At 31.7% G+C, this 23,074-nt stretch overlaps 1 protein-coding gene across 33 annotated transcripts in view; it reads right to left on the bottom strand.

Moving 5' to 3' along the window:
• Positions 1–23,074, bottom strand: part of LOC130892931 (inositol hexakisphosphate and diphosphoinositol-pentakisphosphate kinase 2) — a 138,576-nt gene that overhangs the window by 82,972 nt on the left and 32,530 nt on the right. For 8 of the 33 annotated variants that reach the window (XM_057798648.1, XM_057798649.1, XM_057798651.1 and 5 more), the window contains 10 exons: positions 22,750–22,981; positions 22,464–22,618; positions 19,131–19,232; positions 18,172–18,644; positions 15,611–15,885; positions 14,447–14,587; positions 11,948–12,182; positions 9,026–9,234; positions 3,462–3,688; positions 270–527 (listed from right to left, as the gene is read on the bottom strand). In XM_057798648.1, coding sequence (XP_057654631.1) covers positions 270–527; positions 3,462–3,688; positions 9,026–9,234; positions 11,948–12,182; positions 14,447–14,587; positions 15,611–15,885; positions 18,172–18,644; positions 19,131–19,232; positions 22,464–22,618; positions 22,750–22,981 — 2,307 coding nt within the window. The remainder of the gene's footprint in view (positions 1–269; positions 528–3,461; positions 3,689–9,025; positions 9,235–11,947; positions 12,183–14,446; positions 14,588–15,610; positions 15,886–18,171; positions 18,645–19,130; positions 19,233–22,463; positions 22,619–22,749; positions 22,982–23,074) is intronic. The other 25 variants (XM_057798672.1, XM_057798654.1, XM_057798665.1 and 22 more) reach the window with 8 other exon arrangements.

Below are 23,074 nucleotides of genomic sequence, written 5' to 3' on the forward strand. Positions count from 1 at the left end.
AAAAATTTTTACCCCTTCTTTATGTGCTACTATATGGGGCCCAACAGTCTCAGGTTTTTCAACATCTTCTGCATCATCACTCTTAACAAGTGTGACAATTTTCATTTCATACTGGTCATCTTCAGCTATCAGCATACTATTTTCAAAGATTTTTGTTGTATTAATTAATTTAAATAAGTACCGCGTATAACACGGAATGGCGGATAACCGAGACTCTACTGTATACAACATATTTAGATTTATAACTATTAAACGTTACTAGTACTTACATCTACTAAACCTCCATGTCGAAGGACAGTTATCAAAGAATGGATGTGACTTTCACTTGTAAAATATAATCTTGTTCTAACATGTCTACCAGGACTGGAAACGCCATGGGAATATCTTGGATTCAATCTATTAACAGTTTCTTCTCCCGATTCTTCTATGTTCCTTTGAAGATCAGCTTTAATTTTCTTCAATAAAGGTGTGCAGATACCTTGTCCGATGGTTAATTTCTCTTGGGCTGTTAGGCCATATTCCTTTTTCCGTAAGGGCGAGAATAAGAAAAAGAGTATAACCAAGTTAATTTGTTTAGTTTTCAGTTAAGTACCGTACATCCAAATTTGACTTTCCAGTGTTTTGTAGAATTATGTCAATGAATTTGTATAGTGTAAATTTAGAAATTATGATGATTATTTTGTATATACAGTAAATTCTGAAAGATTGGTCTGATAATACTTTCTTGCAAATACAAAAAAGACAAACAGCTCATACAATTTAAAAATTGCTGCGTGTCATCAATTATGTCTTCTTTTCAAACTTGATACCAACTTTACAACTTCGATACTACAATAACCCGTTCGTTTGGTAAATATGTTAATAATCACGAGTCTCTCAATATTATTTCTAAAAAATTTCTGAAAAGCATCATTGAATCACTATTTTTAGAGATAACATGAAAATAATGGGCTATTAGTACCCGTAAGGGTAGTATGAGAGGTTCATATATGAATTTTTAATAGTATCTAGTACTTCACACGGTTTTTATTTTTCTGATAACTTGAATGGTCTCAAACTAAAATTTCCCAGGTAGCTCAAATAAGACAAAAAATGTACAAAAAATACACACTTTAACAAATAACATAATTTAGAATGATAGAACAATTTTAGTATTGCAAGATCACAAATAATGTTAATAATTATGCAATACATTTATAAATTAAAGTTAATGGCAAAATATTTTCATATTAATCAACATAACCTCATTGTTTTATTTTTTCCTAATATATGTATACTTTCAAAGCCTGGCGACTCCGACTCTATAACATGCACTAATTTTTATACTGTATGAACTAAATTAGATTTATTAAATTTGTAATGAAATAATGAAAGTTACATATTATACGAGTATAGCCCCTCTCTTAGAAACACTAATGGCAAAATCAAATTTGCTGGAAAAAATACATTAGGCCATTTATGAGAAGATTGAGTAATTATCCAAATGAGATGCTATTCTCTATTCAATTTCTTTTTTATATTTGAAAGAAAATTTCTTTTTTGGCAATACAATAAAGGACAAGTTTTGAATATCTAATTACTCATTAATTGAATTAATCAACAATGGGCAAGCAGATATTTTAGAAAACATAAATGTGTGCAATATTATAACTCAATATGAAGAAATCAGAAGAATGAAAAAAAACGTAATAGTCCCTATTTTTAAAAACTGATTCATACATTCACCAAAGCCCTTTATTGAATAAATAATAACTGCGAATAACTGGTCAGGTAGAAATTTAGCTTAGTCGCCGATAATATAGATTCCTGTTTGCAGTTGGAAGTGAGGAAGGCGCCACTTAGTGTTCGCTGGGAATTGTTTAACTATATGTACCGAGCGACGCTCTTTGACGTTGTCTTCAGTTCGGGTCTCAAGCCCAAACAAGGGTTGTTAAACTGCTCTGATGAGACGTAATGACGTCTAAAGTAGTCAGTGGTTACACACATCTCCTTGTAATTGCGAATCATTGGGGATGTTAATATCGACAAAAGGTCGATTGACATCACGCTCTTCAGAGGAGTTGTAATTCAATATTCGTCGGGGCATTAGCCAGGAAAGTAATTGTTTTCTCCTTTGAAGAACGGCAGAATCCATTTTTGAAATATTGAATTGCAACAATCATTTAATATACTCTCATTTACAAATATGAGACAAATTTTGTGGTGCACAAAAAATTACTGTAAATGATAACATTTAATGTATTTAAATCTATCGAAAGAAAAATTTCAAAACAAAGTCCCATCATAAACATACATCGTTTCTTTAGACGTCAACATTTATAACAAATCATTAAAAATACTTAAGAGACATTTATGGAAGTTTTTGAAAACTATGTGGAAAACGAGAATAAAAAAAAATATGTTGAAAATAACTCTCTCCCTAATTTATACCCTTTTTCCTTTATTGTTGCCAAAATTATATGATTATGTGCACTGTCTCAACTAATTTATATGGAAGTACAATTGTATAATTATTTATAATTCTTTAAACCTGAAAATATTTTATAAAATAAGGACACACATACAAGGAAATCTAGCTAATCTCCTGTCTAATGTTAACTACAGATATTAGATATGATTTTATTCTATACAAATTAATTTATCTTTATCCAAACGCTCTTTAAAGAGTTAGGTGTTTTTTTTCAGGCATATATCAAACGAACAACATCTACAAAATTAGTAAATTGTCCGAGTCTGCAGCAAATAATTTACTATAAACCTGCGTTTTGTATTTTCGTCACCTAGGAGAGACAAGGTGAAATTTTTTGACATTTATGCAATGTTTTTCCAGAAAAATCAATTTTATTTTTTTCTTTCAATATTATTATCCGTCCTGTTTATCCGAGGCACAACCTTGATTCTATGAGCGTTAATGTATTTAAAGTCTTCAGATAGGGTGCTAACCTGGTCTGACGATTCCCTCTTCCTTTTTCCGGGCTTGGGATCGGTAACAGAGTCATTGAGCTACTCAATCCACCCAACAACCCTGCAGGCGGAGAACACACTGACAGATCAAATAAGTAGGGACTGTATTAGAATAATATGTAATGTGGAGAAGATTAACGAGTGGTTATTGAATAGAAAAAAAGAATGGAACAACCATAGAAGTAGAATGACAGATGATGACGCCGGAAAAGATGGAGCGATAATATAACTAGAATAAAATGAAGAAGAAGAATATCATTATCGATTATGAAAAAAAAACTGTCATAACAGCATTATCTTCGAAGCTCCCTTAGGAAGAAAATTTTGAAGGTAAATAAGATGGGCATCATATCTAGTATCTGTAGTTTGGCCAATTTGTCTGGACACCCTGATTAAAAATTAAATTTTGTAGCATAGTTGCAACAAAGATGAATTCATTCGATAAAAATCAAACCATATAGGAAATAATAAAAATAAATCAAATTATTTATAAATACCTGAGGTATAACAATATCCGCTAGATATTTGGCATAAGTATACAACTCTTCAGCCTGTTCAAATTGTAAGGTATGCTGATTGTGTTGTAAATCATATTTTATACAGTCGTATATGTCGGGAATTTTGCTAATGTCAAATGTTTTATTTTTAGTGAAAAAGTCCTTTTCTATTTTTCCCCATCTCCTACCCATTAATTCCCAAGTTTCTCCATGATACAAAACAACTTCTGAAATTATAATCATTATAGTCAATATACGCAGGAAAGTGGTTTTGTCATAATAATAAAAGTCACAGATTTTCAATATTGTTAAAACAAAATATCGTATTTGGCGCTCCAATATTTCTCTTATAAAAAAGTTATATTAAACCAGCGGTTTACAAAGGGTACAGTAGAGAATAGAAATAAAAAGATTATATTCCAGCCCGGCAGATATTTAGAGAAAATGTTAAGAATATACTAAAAATGCTCTTATGCAATTAATTCAGAAACTTAAAAATGAGAAAAAACATCTATTTTGAAAACTGAACCTTACCAGAAAAGCTTCTCTAATTTAATAGTTAATTATAATATTTGGAATTGTTTTCTTATTATTTTTCGTTTATAATTGTTTTATTCCAAAAAGCAAATGTGACAAATAAAAGTATGACAAACTGTGTAGGACTTTCTCAAAAAAAAACAAAACTCAAATAAATTTGTAATAATTTTTATCCAAGAAAACATTATCATACTGTGTGAAAAACCAAGAAATGATGTGGAGGAGAGAAAGAGATGTGTGCAGTGGAAAATATAAGGTTTACTCTCAAGTATTTGTGCTAAAGAAACTCAAGGAGAAATGTTATAGCTGTCTATGGTCATCATGTACTATCTTTTCAAAGCTTTTAAAAATGGTTCAGCGATATAAAAGTGGGAATAAGTGGAATAAGAAACGATGTGCACAAGTCGCTTCGATTCACTAGTTTATAGGTGGTAAAAATCTGCCTACATCCACCTTACTCGCTAGATTTGAAACCGTGCAATGTCGGACTAGAAATTGAATAAATTGCTAGAAAGGAAACATTCGATGCCATTCCTAACATTGAAAAGGCCATGACAGAGCAGATAAAAGCTTACAGAAATGTTTCCAATCATGGATTCGACGTTTAGATGAGCACTATGTAGGCTGGTGTAGAACTTTGACGGAAGTTGAATCATATTTTTTTACCTTTTTAAATAATAAAATAATTCAGACTATTTTTCTATCACACTTCGTTAATAACTTAGGGTAAGTTCGAATTGTTCTCAAAATCCTCAACTAAAATAAAATGGTAACTATTGCAATGGATACTTTTACTTAAATTATTTGATAATGAATCTATGTATTAGAAATAGAAACAAGTGGACACTCGATTAGATCAACTACCCGCGTATAAATATAGTTCAGAAAAAGAGTTAGATAAAGTCAAACTATGAAATTTACACTAATACTCGGTGTTGCCGATATAAAGAATCGTCAGAAATAATCATATGCAACATCATATTATTATAATTGAATATTATTTTAATAAATAGAAGAAGTGAATACTCAACACCTAGTGACCGAATGGAAATGAACATTACACTTGAAATATCAAAACTACATTCAATAAAAGCAGGAGTTTCACAGCATCTAGGTAAAAAAAAACTACACTTCGGAATATTTTCAGCCATCAAACTAATATTTAATTTATAACAGATTTTGTTTGTTGATTTCTTTTTGTTTCATATGAGCCGTTTATTTTGAAAGTAGCATAACTCCGTTTTTTTTAATATTTTCCGGTTACCATGATTACATGTACAACTTCATGTAATTTATCAGTAAAGCATCAAATAAGTTAATTCTTGGCACATAAGTTTTCAGATTCAGATTTCAATAATAATAAAAAAAATTTTGTAGTAACACAAGAATGAAAAACACATTTTTATAAAATGGACCTATACAAATACGAAAGTGTGAAAAAAATAATTGTATCACGTAAGGTTTTTAAGTTACATATTCATTGGTAAAATATTTAATATTTATTAAAAAAATAATTTCACGTTTTTAAAATCTTATCTATGACAATATAGTTTACATCTAATAAACATGCCTCATATCTATTAAAAACAAAAAAAATCACTTTAAATATCAATTAGGTCTACTTTTTCCTTTTATGAAGGGTTGCACTTTCTTTTTATAAAAACCAACAGTAATCACCATTCATGGCCGAATCCTATCGTCCTTGATATCAAATTTCTTAGTGGAACCTTTCACCCTGCTCATAACTGACAGCTTCCAAATTTTCGAGAAAAAATGTCAGATGGGAATGGAGGAAATGAATTTTTAATGACATTCGAGCACCAAGGGATTTGTAGGCGTCATAAACTAACTGTTAATAGTTTGGATCCATATTGTTGCCCAAAATTCCCCTCACTACAACAAATGCCTCCCATGCTCTAAGTTCCTGTCTGGTGAGCTTTTTTCCAAAATTGTCATCATCCAGCAATTTTCTTATTTGTGGCCCAATAAAAATACTTTCCATTAATTTGGCATCACTTAAATGGGAAAAAATTCCTCTAAGGTATTTGAATCCATCACCCTCTTTATCCATAGCCTTTACAATCATTTTCATCAATCCCAGTTTAATGTGAGGGGGGGGGCAGAAAGACATTTTTAGTATCTACAAGGGGTATAAACTTAACATTTTGAGATCCCTGTTGAAACTCTCTCTGAAATCCCATTAAAATTCCAATAACCTTCAGATCCCCTCATATCTGCCATTTATACTTGTTGTAGTTAATTTTGTCTAAAATTAAGCGAATATTTTCATAAGTTTCTTTCATCTTAACAGAATGAGCAACTGGTATAGATGGTTTTAAATGCCCATTTTGTAATAACACTGCTTTTAAACTGAATTTAGACTAGTCAATAAATAGGCGCCACTCGCGAATTTTCGATACTGTAGAATGCAAAAAATGTAACATTTATTTTTCTAAAAGACGTAATTTTTGACTCTTTGGTTCCATTTCCTAAGACGGGAAGCAAGACATGCTAAATCATCCAATGTGGCTCGCCGGAACTGGTACTTGGAGTAAAAATAGGGTCGTTGCATTGTTCTTCGAAGTTTCCTGATGATACGTTGTCTCCAGTATAATCTAAAACAATATTTTGCGGATCTAAAGGCGCAATCGGCACTGGCAAATCTTCGTTATGGGGAACAGATCGTATAGCAGACGGCAAATTGGGATACTCCATCTTGTGCTTTCCTTTCTTAGAATTACCTTCATTCTTTCTTTAACAAAATTAGCAGTCGTCAAAATGGTTAGTAGGTTCCCGCCATACAATTGCAAAAGGCATGATTTTTATTCCCATTCATCCACTGCACCAATGACACGCTACAACTAACACAGCACTCGTGGGGGGCCCACTGCTTGTCTTGGTTTTCAATTAAAGTACCAAAATATTTGAAATAGGCTCTTTTCACATTTTCGAAAAATGGCCTGGCTTACGATTTCACCATAAATTCTCCACATATATAGCAAAATTTGTCAGGAGAAGTTTTACAACTGCGGCGCGTTTGACTCGACATTTTCGTCTTTATAATCACTTTTTGCACTATGAACAGGGAACCACTTACTATGAAACTCAACAGAATACTAATTTTTGATGTTATTTTTATGTTTATTATTCTGAATAATACAGTTCAGGTATTTTTTCGGTCATAAAATTTACCGATATTAACCGCTCATTTATAAAATTACCTACCTGCTAATATAAACAGGCATAAATAAGCTATTGAAAAGTGGTAGGTATTAGAGCTTAATAAATGTTTTTTTTTTAGTTTTTGGACAATTGCGTTAGTTGAATAAGTTAGTTGAATAACCTATACGTTTAATTAATGTCGTATCCATATATTACACCATCAATTAAAGGCCAACTGAATGATTATATCGACCCTGGTAAGCGTTTTTGTGTATTTTCTTCTATTTAAGATTATATAAACGTTTCTAAACATCGTCTGAAAAAGGAAAAGCTTTTCTTTTAGTTTTGATATATAAATATAAAACTTAAATTTTATTAATAATTTTTAGAAAGTATTTCATCCATGGGGAAGAACAGAATAAGACTATTTATTTCAGATAGAAGTATTGAACAATATTCGTTTTCAGGGGATGAAGAGATCGAAGTATCATATATACTAAAAGTGCAAGAGATTAAACGAAATTTAGGAAAAAAGCCGTAAATATTGTACCTGAAAATAAACAAAGATTATCTTCGTCGAAGAGCTTATACAAAAAATTTCGATGAAGAAAAAAGAAAGAATATTTTTGAAAAGTTTTGTGGTTTGGGAGATTTTAACAAAAAAATATATTGCTTTACGAAGCTGTTGAGCGTAAAATTGTAATTGAGATATTTGTTAAATTTTGAAAACAGAAAAGTCCGTAAAAAATACTTTTTGGATACTTTTAAAGTAAGTGAAGGACGCTTAAAACGAGTATTAAGCTTTCCAAATATAGATAATGATTTACGTGTAATGATAGTTCATCATCATCAACAAAATTATCTGAGGAAGCACGTTCAAAACCATAAACATACTAGAAGTTTTCCTAAATTTGTTTCCCATTATACCAGATCTCATAATCCTAATAGAAGATATCTACAAATTGATCTAAATCGTAAATTGTTTTGTAATAAATTTGTTTGTAATTTTATACGTAATATAATTAGAAAATGTTTTGAATCACATAAATTATGTTTACAAAGTATTTTAAAGATATATAAAATAAATTCAGTATTTTAATAATACACCTGGTTGTTAACTTTGAAAGTGGCCTAACGTTATACTTTTAAATTCATTGAAAGGCAAACCCTAAAATATCTGGATTTGAAGATAAATGGATTTAAGCCCGTTTTAAAATAAACGGCTCATATTGTTACATACAGGCGTTCAATTCTTTATTCCAGAAATCGAGATTTTGATACATAAAATTTTCATAATGTTTCAAATCACCTGTCAGCTTCCTAGTCTGTTCTGCTGTGCGCTACTGTTATAGGCAATTCGAGGCTGTAGAATATTATGTAAATTATTTAAAACAGTTCCAGAAAATTCGACAGAAACGTCACGAGGACTAATATAGACTTGGGCAGAGTTGTAACAGCGAAGTCTCTTTTCTTTGATTATTTCCAAGATCCACCCAATAGATGTATACTACCAAGCATACTTTGATTGACCAGAAAGAATTTATAGCATGTGTGAAAAATGCTTACTCATAGGTTTAATTCGCAACAAATCTCATATTCTGTCAATTTAATGGTCGATTACAAAAACCTCATATCGGCACTTTAGAAGAACTTCTTGCGAGGTTGTGGGCTTACTGCCCACACCTAGTTCCACCAGATATTCGATGGCTGCGTAGATATATAAACAAAGACCACATTACGAAGGAAACAAGAATAACCTGTCTAGCCTCATTATATTATTGATAAATACAAATTATTCTATATGAATACTGAAATACACATCAATTTGCTATTGCTGTGAATAGTTTTATGAATACGAAACTTACCCTTACTTTTTGCATCTTCTTTTTTTGCTTGAACGATTTCTAACAAATTTTTAATCAATTCTTGTACATGCTTACAGCACTTTACAGGATTCTTCACAAATTCCAGAGCATCTGCAATACTAGTTGAGTTACATGGATTAATCTTTTCTTTGTCCTCTTGAGTAAATTCACGATCGATCTGCATTAGTTCGTGCAAACGAGCTTTACACCTAAAAATTGTTTAATCAATGCTTTTAATCACAAAAAACATATAACATCTAATTCATCTATTAGACTAAATTTTCTTTATAAAACTCACTTTTCTCTTCAGATCTTTTTTTTTATAATCTGTTTGCCTATGTGGAGCTTATTGTTAGAAAGAAGTGATTACTTTGGTCGTGTATTCTGTTATTAGTTTTGTACAAGGAGCTTAAGTTCTGTTTACAACAAGTTCGTCAGAGAGTATAATTAAAGTACTAATAATCTGTCGAAGGAAACTCAAGGTTTATTTATCATGTTAATTGTAAGAAAATTTGTTATTAAACATAAAATATTTTTATACTTAGAGATGTAGGAATCATTTGTTTCTCAAAAATATAAGTTCCAGTATACTGGTTAACAAAATCTAACCAATTTTATGGTAACAGAATATTTTTAAATTATGAATCTACACCTGTTTCTTGTAATCTATGAAAAACCGAAGGTAATAGAGCATATTGTTACGAACTCATCTACTGACGTAGGATGTGAAGCCGGTTTTGTTCGATGATGATAATGGATGCGACGGCAATCTCTTTATATTGTTTTTTATAACTTATTTACGGTATGTTATGGCCGTTCTTATAGAGTCAGTTTGTAAGAAACTCTTTTTGTATAAATAGAAGCTTGTTTATGATTGAGTAAGTGAGTAAACAATTGAATGTCATAGTGAATCGGATCGAAATAGTAAATAGTAAACGGTGTATTTAAATAAATTATAAAGTTAGTGAATGGTTAAGTCTTAGTGGAAAATTATTATATATATATATATATATATATATATATATATATATATATATATATATATATATATATATATATATATATATATATATATATATATATAGCAAGTAGTTTAGTATTCAGTGCATAATTTAGTGTATCTAGTATAAGTGTAAAAATAAATTAAGTAAGTGAAAAACACCGTATGTATAAATGAACTCCACCGTTTAAAACGGTTTAAATAAATAAAAAAAACTTCCATTATTATGGCTAAATGTTTCTTCTGCTGTATGGTCGCATCAGCGTCGAGTATGATGTTTACATTTAAATGTAATATAATGTCTACTTGAAATATTTTATTATGACAAACATATAAACAAAATAAAATATTTTGTTTACAAGTTAAAAGTCGTATAAAGCGAGTTCCGTCATCGGAGTGAAAAACGCGTTCGAATTTATTTTCGCAAGCGCTATTTTTCACACTGAATATATCTAAACAGCTTTCCATTTATTCATTAGTCGGAAGATATTGTAAATAATATATTTCATCAAGGAACTTTTTGATATACAGCAACACTCACAATTACACTGTCTGACACAAGTTTCGATAACTAGACTGGAGGTAAATTACCAGCTTACTTCAGTATCTGAAGACCATAACTTGGTTTTCGAAACGCGCGTCAAACAGTAATTGTGAGTGGTAGTACAAACAGTGCCTTCAGTATAATTATACCTTCATGCATTATTTTGTATAATATCTCAATGGAATTAGGCAGCTTTTTTGAATAAAGCTCTCAGATGCTGACTTTTTTCGACACTTCCAGCAATATATGTTTCAATATTTTGATAAACTATATACCAAAACCTTCCTTATCAATTTCCCCAGCTAGCAATGAAAATCGCGATCATATTGTAGTGATATTAGATAGAATTAATGAACAGAATCAAAAGAAGAATTGTAAATTTTTAGGAGTAATAGTGATTAGTCAATGCTCACGCATTTAGAACACAAGCACATGCTTCATGCTCCAATTCAACTTCTGTAGGACAGTGATAAGAGATTAGAAAGGCACGTCAACTATATAATACAGGTTCCAATACAAGACGGAATTCATATAATAAAGTAAAACTAACATGACCAGATACCCTGGTATCAAAGACAGATTAACATATTTGTATTTTTATAGGAGTAAATTTGGACATCTCTCCAACTTAGAACATATAATAGGATCCTGGCAACATTTCTATTTATGGATGTATGTAGAAATTTGGGGTCTCGTATACACTGCGAGCCAAAGGATCTATTATGTCCCCCTTTCTTGCTGCGATAATGGAGAACCCAGTCTTGATCAATTCATCTCACTCCTTGCAAAAAGCTAGAATATGGGATGAGTTTAACTACCAGAGATCTTTGTCTTCTATTTCATACGCTCCCAGGTGTAGTGCTCTGGAGTTACTTAGTGTTTCACACTTCGAGAGAATGTGGATAGAGGTTTCGTCCTCTGTGCAACAAAACATGGACGCCGCATTATCTGCTAAGTCTAGCGTCTTCAGGTGTTTGTTGAGGCGACAGTGCCCCGATAAAACTCCTGTTAGTAATCGTAGATTTTTCTTACTTAAATTGATACATTCAGCAAACCTACTCTGGTTATAGTTTCCCAGAAGAGTTTTTGCCTGTCTCAGCCCTTGTAAGTTGTCCCAATAATTGGCTTCTGCTCCTATCTACCTTCTTTTCCGGTGCTTTTTCCATTGTTCTGTAACTAATACCACAACATTTCTATGTTGTATGTATTAGTTTTTTATAAATTGTCAAATAAATTTCAAATAAAAACAATATTTTTTACCATTACCTCTCATTCAGTTTAATTCTTAATAGAGATACTTTGCTTATTAGTTTTTATATCATGGAAACATGAAACGGAGAGCGATGAATAGAGCTAATTTACATATTTATATACTTACATATTTTGATACTTGCTACTATCACAGTCATTATCTAATAGTCCATTTGTATTAGCACTTTTAACCATTTGTACTAAAATAGGAGTCAGTTCTCCTTCTAAAGCTAATAAACCTTTGGCAAATGCTGCTGCCGTCATCTGCACTCTGCCCTCATCAGAGGCATAAATTTTAAGATCATGCCGAAATGTTGAATGTAAACGTAGAAGACCTAAGCCTTGAGCACCAGCATATTCGCCTAAGTTATAATAAAATATTAAAATTGAGCAAAAATATCGTACAGGAGTGCAGGTAATTAAAAAAGAAACATCAATGTATGGTGATGTTTTGAAAATAGAGTTATGTTGAGTAACCTGCAATCCTGTTCTTATTATATGATACTTTTCCAGAGTGGAAATATATTGAAAAAAAAAATTGAAAACTCAAGTTTTTGAACAAAAAAGAAGCTCACTAGTGCCCAATAGAAGATCAAGTGCATAACACACAAATTGAGATTATAAGCTATACCTATTATTAAGGGTATTAACGACTCAAACATGAAAAAGAAATACTCTTAAAAAATGATATACATATTGATCAAAAACCACCACAAAAGCTGGTGCTGGAGTATTTGAAATAGGCTTTGAAGCACCGAACTCCTATGCCAATGACTGAAACCCTTCTGTAGTGTAGACGATGCTTGAAAAAGTTTAGAAACAAGGAAATCCATGAAAAAGTAGCACCCAGCAGGTGACTGAATGACTCAAAAGTTACTACGAAACTTTTCATATCACTACTTTCATAAAACCTATTTGGATCTCATTAAAATAAAGCTAGCATCTGATAAAATTAGGTCTACCAGAAACTTGCGGTGTATATTATGTAGACAGGAAAAATTCAACCTCCTTGAAGATAGATAGTGGAGTCTGTTGAGGCTTGCAAGGCGAGCTGTAAACTCAACCCTCGGTATAATACATATAGAATTTTTTTATGTTATTTGATACAAAGAATAATTCCCAATATTTGTATGGGGTAAAAATCATTCGAGCCGAGAAGAAGAAAACACCAACTTTGGTTCATTACAATCTTTCACTTTCACTTATTTGACTTTTCATCACGATTGTACATATGTGTAACTGATTAGTAAACAAAATATTTTCCTACGACCACTTAAAAAAATGATATATTGCACACTGATTTTTACCTAGGAAAGTAGTTTATTTCACACATGTACTAAAAAATAACAAAACATACATGTATTGAAATGCTAACAGAATATACGACTACAATATGAATCTGGCTGGGTGCCTAAAGGCAAAAGCCCAAATTCAAGTAGACAATATGATTTTGTTGAGGTTATATTTGTATACAATGAAAATTGAAAGTTTGTGTAGTTCATATATACAGCAACAAGAGGCAATAAACACATATGTTAGGAATACCACCAATAATGCAAGATTACAAAAACCACTGCAATGTAGAAATTGTTATAATAACAACTTTATATTTAACTTTAATTTGATAATCATTCTATTCGTTTTTGTCATCTCCACTGTTACAAAATAAAACATATTTTGTTGTATTTTTTAACTTTTCAATACGTGTTTATATACTTTTCAACACATGTGTTAAAATACTTTTGTTTTGTTGTTGATATTGTTTAATTGACTTTCTTATTTAAAAAATACGTTTTTATGAAGAATTTTTTACGTGGTCGTAAGAAAAATAGTGTACACAACTCGTTGGAAAGTGTATTTCGCACTCGGTACGATAGTGGGTATTTGTTATATCAATTTATATTATTATATTTGTGGTAACCTTCTTAAATACACGTGAAGGTGTCCTACAAATCATTCAATTCAATATATATAATAATCATACACCGAGATGATTTAGTATTCCAACTCTGGAAAAATAATTAGCCCTAAGTTCTAATAGCAAACAATATTCACAAGCGTTAGGTTAATAATTATGGCGAGGGAAAAATAAACTAACATATTAAAAATATTCTAATGGGGGAATAATATACAGTGCAAATAAATAATATGCGTAATATACAGGGTATATATCTTAATTGATAAATTTTGTTACATTAAAATTCCATGGTTTTCCACGGTGATGATTATAACGGTCTCCTAGGTGTCACTATCCTTCGGCGTCTTTATTGAAGCACATAATTATGAAAACCTACATGAAAGATTTCAAATGATGTGAAATTGTTGTTAACTAGGCAAAAAATAAATTTCTTATTTTGTATACTAATTGTTGCGGAAACTGTTTAAACTGTAAAAATTTTATCATTATAAAATAAATTATTCAACATAATTTTCTCCTATAAATACCTAGTTTAAGTATATTAAATATTGATTATGGTACTTCACATTTTTATCAACTATCGACAACGAATTAATGATCTACTTTATTTCTATTCTAAGTATCGCTACTAAATGCTAGCTTACGAGGCAAATAAATAATTACAGTGCTGAAATAAAATTAAAGGCTTAAGAAGCAACAAATACCAACCAGCCAGATGTCTACCTTGTCCACCAGGATACATGCAACGGAATATTCTACCAAGTTCTTCTGCTTGAATCCTACCAGCAGGTGTTAATTCACCACCCCATTTCAGAATTAACACCAATGACGGTTCGACTGGCTTATCTACTAAAAACAAAACTGATTTATATTGATTCTCCACAATATTGTAAATATTTTAAATTTATTTTAATTTTAATTTTATTTTATTTTGGCAAGTATATTCAAACATTCATAAGAGAGAAGTTAGGAGTTAGCGTTGAAGATAGAGAGAGTGGCATGTAAGTGGAATTATACTATCAGAAGAGAGAGAAAGATTATTAGTTTAAAACGCTATATCCCTCTCTAGTCGCTATCAAAATCAAAACTTGTTATTCCCACCGCTCAAAACTTCGACGACATAACGATCTGTAATATTAATTCTATGGAATAAATACACAACAAGACATAAGATCATAAATTGAAAGAGTAAATTTAACGTAAAAAAAGCGGTGCTGTTGAATCTCCAATTTAGAACAAACATAAAGGAATAGAAAAGTGAACTTGCAGCTTGAGGAGTTCGACTCCGAGAGGTTGAATTGGTTGTTTCATTTACCATCATATCATGGATACAAAAGAAAAAGGCGTCTGAAGGTGAATATTTTTGACAAAAGTAAAAGAACCTTGGAAAATGACAGAAAATGAAAACAAATTGGAAAAAGTAATTGAAAGGTTCAAAACTTATCACAGCAAGAGAAATGAAGAAAGAACAGGAGGAATGCCGAAAAGAAATAAGAGAAGAGAAGTGCAGAGAAGAGAAGTGAAGAGAAAAAAAGAGAAGAGAAGAAAATGTGGTTTTAAACCAACAAATACATATAGAAAAAGAAAAAAGACGAAATAATAGTCATATAGTAAAGGTGCCAGAAACTTCTATTTATGCTGCTTTTTCTAAAATATGGCCATTTTTTCTGCAAACTCCCCACATTCAAAATAATGGTGACACGTGACTTATTTCTGAATTTTCAAAGGGAGCTGAAATATAGAGGGTGGTACGTTTTCAAATTAACACTTCATATATTGTTTACAACATAAATTAGATATTTATTTAATTAATTCATGAAATGTACACTCGAAGCACCAAAAACACAAATATAAAAAATTTGATCCACTTACCATCATCAGAGCTTGAACCTCTTGGCCTACCCTTAGGCTGATATTTCATTTGAACTTTTCTGTTTATACCAGAAAAATGACCGTACATTTCTAAAACGGCTTTTAGCTGTTCTAATTTGCCTTGTTTCTCTTCTATTTCCGGATCAGCTTCATGTAGTTGTATTTCAGTGAGCAGTGATCTTGCTATATCTAAAATTTCTTGCAACTGTTTTGGTCTCTTCAATTTCACATGGCCATGTTTATAACCATCGTATTTTTCGAATATTTCAAAAAACCTAAAAGTTGATCCAAAAATATTTTAAAACCATATTCCGTATTTGTGAATAATAATCCTAAGGTATTAATAAAAGAAGAGGAAGTCCAATGAAAAATAGATCATTATAATAAAGATAATAATAATAATACTTTGAGGGCACAAGTCCTGTACATTATCCATAATTACCTTAGTTGAGGACCAAACTCTAACAATATCATTGCAGGAGTCAACTCGTTATTAGGAAGCCTCTGCACCGACTACAATATGCTCGAACGGCTTCATTCACTTATTTATTGTGGAGCTGTTGTAGTACTCCGTCTACATAATCAGCAAATATACGTGACAAATATCCACAAAACACCAACAAAAACCCTGGTGGCAACGCCGCCTAGAACGTTCCATTGGTACCATACAAGAATTGTGCACAACCCTCTAAACGCTTGAGAAACCACATCAGAAAAATATTCAAAAAACTATTTTACAGGAAACTTGTAGCTACGCTTAATAATAACACCAATCAACCTATACCATCGAAACAGACATTGGAAAAGTATTAGTCCTCATTGTGGTCTACTCCCAAAATCCACAAGAAAGCTGAAGAAATACAATTAAATATTGTTCCGATGGAGTTTGATGATTTCACACTAAAATAAATCACTGATGTAATCCAAAGCCGGAAAGCACCGGGAGTTTTTAATATACAAAACTTCTGGTATAAGAAATTCCCGAGAGTACACAGGGAATTAGCGAAGCAATTTTGTCACTTCCTACAGAACCCAGAAGATATCCCAACGTTTTTAGCAGTGGATTCCACTCATTTGCTTTCAAAGAGCTCCTAGATGACCCCACTCAGTACAGACAAATCACGTACCTACCCACTTTATATAAGATACTAATGCAATTTATAGACACTTAGAGGAAAATAATATCTTAGCAGAGGAACAGAAAGATTGCAGAAGAAATCATCAAGGGTGCAAAGAACAACTTATCACAGACCCTGTGATACTTCGGCAAGCACAGAAAGATCACAATACTTTTGTGGATTACAAGAAAGCGTTTGATAGTGTACATCATTCCTGGCTTGTGGAGGTCTTGCAGATTTACGAAGTCCACCCAACAATTGTAAGCTTATTTCAATAGCGATGACAAACCTACATCTGAAAATAGGTGTAAACTCCCTCAGTACTGACGAAATACCCATTCGTAGGGGAATATATCAGGGCGACTCCTTGAGTCCATTGTAGTTCTGCCTTGCAATGAATTCCCTATCTACCATACTCAATGATACAAAGTACGGATTCAACATTAAAGCGATTAGAGACACCAACTGTACCATCTCTCATCTTCTTTACATGGACGATATCAAACTATACGCTGCGAATAAGCGTCAAATCAATCACCTTCTCGATAAACATATCGAGTTTGGACTTTCTAAGTGCAAGACTCTACATATCAAGAAAGGTATTATCTTGAACGGAAATGTACATATTCCCAATGGAGATATCGTACAGGCGATGGAAAACGGAGAAACCTATAAATACCTAAGATTTCAGTAGACTAAGTTACTGGACCACAAGCAGGCCAAAGCTAGAATCCAGGATCAATACACGAAAAGAGTGAAGTCACTTATCCGAATTAAATGCAGTCAACTTAGTCCAAGCAATCAACACCTATGCGACGCCTGTTTTAACGTACTCTTTTGTAATTCTGAAGTGGTCTAAAACAGAGCTAAAGGGTATTCAGAGGTTGACACGAAAAATAATGACGAAAAGAGGACGGGAGAAGCTTGATCGACCTTCTTAACCTGCACTCTCGTCAGGTCATGAAACTACGTGAATTCTTTCATAGGAAATCAGAAACCTCAACTCTACACCGGTTTATATCCAAGGTGGGTAAGGATTACTTAGCCCTCAACCTCTTATCACCAAAATCTGGCTTGTATATAGTATTGGACACCGAGAAGTTGGAACAGTGGTCACAAAAGGCACTAAACGGTAGACATCATCACGACCTTAACCATGGATAAAACAAAAAGTTGATGGAACAACCAAAAAGGTTGAACAGAGATTCATTGCACAAAAGCAGTATTTCTAAATTTTACAATTATGTGAAATTTTTACATTCAGTACAAAAGTTGTTTTTATAATCAAACTAATCTAAGTCAAGATTATTCACAGAAATAAAATAAAATAGATTTCCGTATCAATAAAAAGAAATTTTTCTACATTAAGTATGTAAAAAGCGAATATTTTAAAACTAAATACATTTTATTTAGATCTAGCTATTGAAAAACAACATAGCTTACTTGGGATGACGAACTTCAACTTTCATCTTTTGTTTTGGCGTTCTATCACCGTGTCTTATAACAGCAACGACACACCTCAGCTCCATCATTTTACCGAACGTAGTCGGCACTATAGGAGGATCGTCCAGTTGAAATGGTACAGACCAGGGTATATGTAGAGTAGGAGCTAATTCCCTTAAGATCATGTTACCCAGAATTCGAGCACAGTCATCATAATACTTGTTTGAATTTTTAACAAAACTAAATCCGTTAACGTCACATACAAACGATTTACCGTTAGCTCGTAAAAGATCGAAACCGCAAACAGCCTGTTTGAATGCCAAACACACTTTGCGCGATATAAGTTTTTCGGCGTTACTTAGTATGACAGGATAACGGATTTCTTTTCCATCACGATCCCTTTCTACTTTTCCATCCAACGCAGGAGACTTGCGCGCTTCTGCGTGAGCATAATCCGGACCAACAGTATACACCTAAAAAAGTATAGAGGTAAAATCTATGAAACGAAATGCAGTGAAAATGGTCAATAGATCAAGAATATTGTAAATTTACTGTCAAGAATGGAAGGATATCATACATAATTTTCCCACCACACAGCAGTATTGTACCATATGTGTGACTTTACTGGTTGCCAACTCGTCTTTAAATTCTCAACAGATGAGAAATTGAGGGAAATTTTTGATTTAACTGTGAAGAAAACGGTTGCCCAACTATTCACATTCTAGTTTTGGTTTTTGACAGTACATACTCTAGTCTTTAGATACTGGTATGTATTTGAGTGGTTTCATCCTATGAAGATTGGTTTTATTTAATGAAAAAATATTCTCTATTGGAATATCACCATTTTAAAGGATGTAAGGAGTAAACTTCGATGATTTGAAAAAACCTAATTTTTCATACTTTGTAAGTGTTACATAGAAATTATAACATTCTCTTATTAGGATGTGTTAAATAATTACCTTTACATCTGTCCCATCTGTAGGCATAAAATCTTCATAGATGAAACTACCTGTTTTTCTGACTCTGGATTCAGGAGAATAGACACTGCTGCGACTACCAATCTGGAATTGTGTTTGAATATTATTAAGTATAAATTCATCTTTTATTTCAGATTTAAGTTTCATTGTAAAGGCATGTTCAATACTTCATTTTTATTATTTTCCATTTTGCAAAATTCAAAAGTCTGGTATTCCAAAGCAGGTCAAACAAGTGAAACCCTCGACAAAGTTCAAAAACATCACTGAAGGGGTGAGATCGTGTCCAATTAGAATAGTTGAGATTGGAGAGATAAAAAATAACTACTTAGAACGATTAAGTTACAAGGAAAGGAAATACATTACCCAAACTTTCATAATAAATACCATTAAAAACATATATACGATTCAAAAAGCATCATAGTAGCTAATACTGAAGTTGAAACTGGTACAAATCTGGTACTATGCTTTTATATGAGTATTTTACAGGAGAAAGACTGCTCCTCGTTGGCTTGCTTACAGAGCAGCATCGCTTCAAGAAGTATTTTCTGATAATATGTCAAGCAGTAACTGACTTGTAGTTATAGAATGCATCGCCATTGCAAGCACATTCTTTGGAGAAGAAACCTATAGGAGAGAAGATGTAATCTAGCATAGATACTGAAGTTCATTGCAGTGTATCTTCTTTTTGTAATGTTAACACTACACACAATCAAAGAGAGTTTCTAATATTGTCGAGCCACAAAACTATTACTGTAGAATGAAAGAGAAAGTTTCCAGTAATAATAATCAACCAATTATACAATGTATAGTATAAAATCTCACTAATGCTATTATCATTTTATAAATTGATGTTTATGATGTCATTCATAAAGCTGAAAAATTACCAAGATGAACAACAACATTGGTTTAAATTGATATCAACAAAGCCTGTCCAGTTAATTCTAAAAATCACAAAATTCGTTCGGTGTCTTCAAAAAACTTTGAATAAGAAATCGCCCCAAAGACTAATTTTAACGCCCCACTTATTAGACATCTAAAAGACCTTGCTGTTAAATGGATACCTAAAAGTGATCAATTGATGACTTCAGCCTCTGCATCATATTTATTTTCACTTGAAGTAGATTCTAGATTATCAAAGGGAATAAAATATTGTTGAATAAAAATAAATTGTTCCTAATACAAGTTCCCCTGCCAGTTACAAATCTAAAACGAATATATGTTAACCCAGTGTATCCTAACATTTTTTGTGCCATTTCCCACCTTAGCGTTTCTGAAATTTTTAGGCATCCCCTACATAACTTTCACTATTAAAAAATTGAATTATTCACTTGAGAAGTTTTAGTGATTGGTTTTAGGACGAAATCACTAGGAAATTGTTAAGAAACACACAAACACAAGATGAAAAACTAAAATTCAAATTGCAAATAATTTTAGATAGATGTTTCTATATTAATTTATCATCTTAATTTCGTGGGATACTTCGCTTGATGTTTGCTGCCTCCACGTGGTGTTAAATCCGGCCGATTTCTTTTTTTTTACTAGTAAATCATTTACAGCATTAAATCCACATTCTGCTAAACTTGAGGATGGAAACGGTAGCAATAATTTTCTTGCACATTTGATTGAATTTGGGTGTTTTATATCAGTTTCCTCACAAAGTCATGCCATCGCTTATATAAAGTTTTAACTGACTCATTTTGAAATTCTGAGAGTTCATTTTGATACTGCATATTTGATGTATCAGAAAATTCCACTAACAATTGCTGCATCATCCTTGTTGGAGAAGCAATTTGTTTTATATCAGCTGATAGACTATTGAGATGATTGACTACAACAAATAAAGTGGTATCCGTTACTTCGTGTTGTTGGTGCCAATGAAACTGTTCAAAGTTGTTGTTATTAATATGTTTTTGAAATAACTCCATGAAATCTAATATTGTAGCTTTTGCATCGACCAGAATTTTGATCCTTTTGATCCTTGAAGTTACTTCTTTAATATATTTAGTTTCGAATATTAACAGATCTTCATTTCCGGTTTGTCGCTTAGAAAAACACCAAGAATATCAAACTATCTACAGTGCAAGATGTTACATTTTTCTTGGTATATCATTGACAAGTGAGTAGTTTTTTAGCTTATTATATATATCTTTGGAGGTATTGGAGGTTTCCAATCTTCTACGGAGCAACATTTCTTCACCGAAATGCCCTTTATAAATATATCTTACATAAGTTATCAATTTTGCTTCACTATGTCTCAATGTTGATTCATCTAATTGCTCTGAGAAATTTTTTTCCAGCAAGTTGGTTTTCAATATCTTCGCCCATTTCTTCTATTCTTCTACTAACAATATTGTCACTTAGTGGCACAGTCTTTGTCATCTATTTCAAGAACAATTTCATTAAGTTATTTTCAATAGATGATTTTTTTCCAGTTTTAACGATGACTGAAAGAATATGATAATTTGCTTCAAGAACAGGATTATCAGTTGAAGTATGAGCAGTAAATAGAGACTTTGATGTTGGTTTCTTTTCAAAATATTTCTTCAAAGTTACAAATTAATTCAAATCGGAACTAATATGAATACTAGGTTTTGCCGTTAAATGCGAATTGTTTTTTTCATTCATTGGTCAAGCGCATTATTGGTATAAAAGACAAAATGGAACCCGCTCACCATGGTATGAATCCAAATTTTAAATATTTCTCGGAATATTGATGAGTTTTTTCCTCTTGTGCCCCATTATGGACTGAAAGAGATCATTCAATTAAAATTATTGTATGTCTTAAAATTAATTTGTATGTGAAGAGAACATACACTTAAAAATGGATATTTATTGAAATGTATATAACACATTTACTGTACTTCCACTGCAAAATAATATATTTTTTCCATTTGACAAAATTTTTGGAAAATTATGTTTCTACAATTAAAATGAAGAAAAATAAAATCGTTTACTTACCAATTTTACTATACAATGTATATATTGATTAAATTAACGAGCTTTTACAACAAATTTTTTAGACACTTATTTCAAATTAGCACCAACTGAATGCTGTGAAACACTATAGAAGTTGCAATGGGGCACTCTAGTGCAAACAAATCATTGTTTATTGAGATTTTAAAATGTCCGAGGTCCCCTGATTACTTGACAGCACCGAACACCCAGTATTAATTTTGGTTTTGTCAGGCCAAATTATATCGTTGCATTATGGGTAAGGGTACCACATTAGGAAACACCGGGTAACCGGAATTTTCATGCATTGAATCTTCCTCTCTATATAAATTAGTAATATATTTATATTCATATATTACTCACTTTTCTAAACAATCTTTGACTTCCTCCACCAGCCGAAGTAGGGTAATATATATAAATATTATGATCTTCCGCAGAAACGGGTTTTTCAACAAAAGGCTTATTAAAAATGACACCATTAACCTCAACATGATCTTCTGATTCAACTAATTCATGATCTAAAATAAAGGCATATTCATATTTCTCAATTGGAACTTTACTAATTAATTATCCAGGTTTTATGAAAGGAAACTTGAACGTTTATCTAATTTAAATATATGATTTAAAAATATGAATTATCATTACTTACGTTTTGGATCTAGACTATCTCTATCTAAAACTGCATAACGAGGAATTTCAATACCCTCCCCGTCCAAAGTAGCATAAACTTTTCTTCTATCCTGTATATCATATTGCATGTGTAAATTATTAATAACATATGGATTATGTAATTGAGCATACTGTATGGCCTTATCTAATGGAAATCCTTTGGAATGAAATGATATCAGACAGTCACAAACCGGCCACTCATCTACTGGTTTCTAAAATAATATTTTTATTATTTTCGAGTTGAGTTGTTACAAAAATTGTTTTTAATTAAATAAATAACGTGAAATTCTGTAAATATGAAATTG

This window comes from Diorhabda carinulata, chromosome 4 (genome assembly GCF_026250575.1).
Source record: "Diorhabda carinulata isolate Delta chromosome 4, icDioCari1.1, whole genome shotgun sequence".
NCBI lineage: Eukaryota > Metazoa > Arthropoda > Insecta > Coleoptera > Chrysomelidae > Diorhabda > Diorhabda carinulata.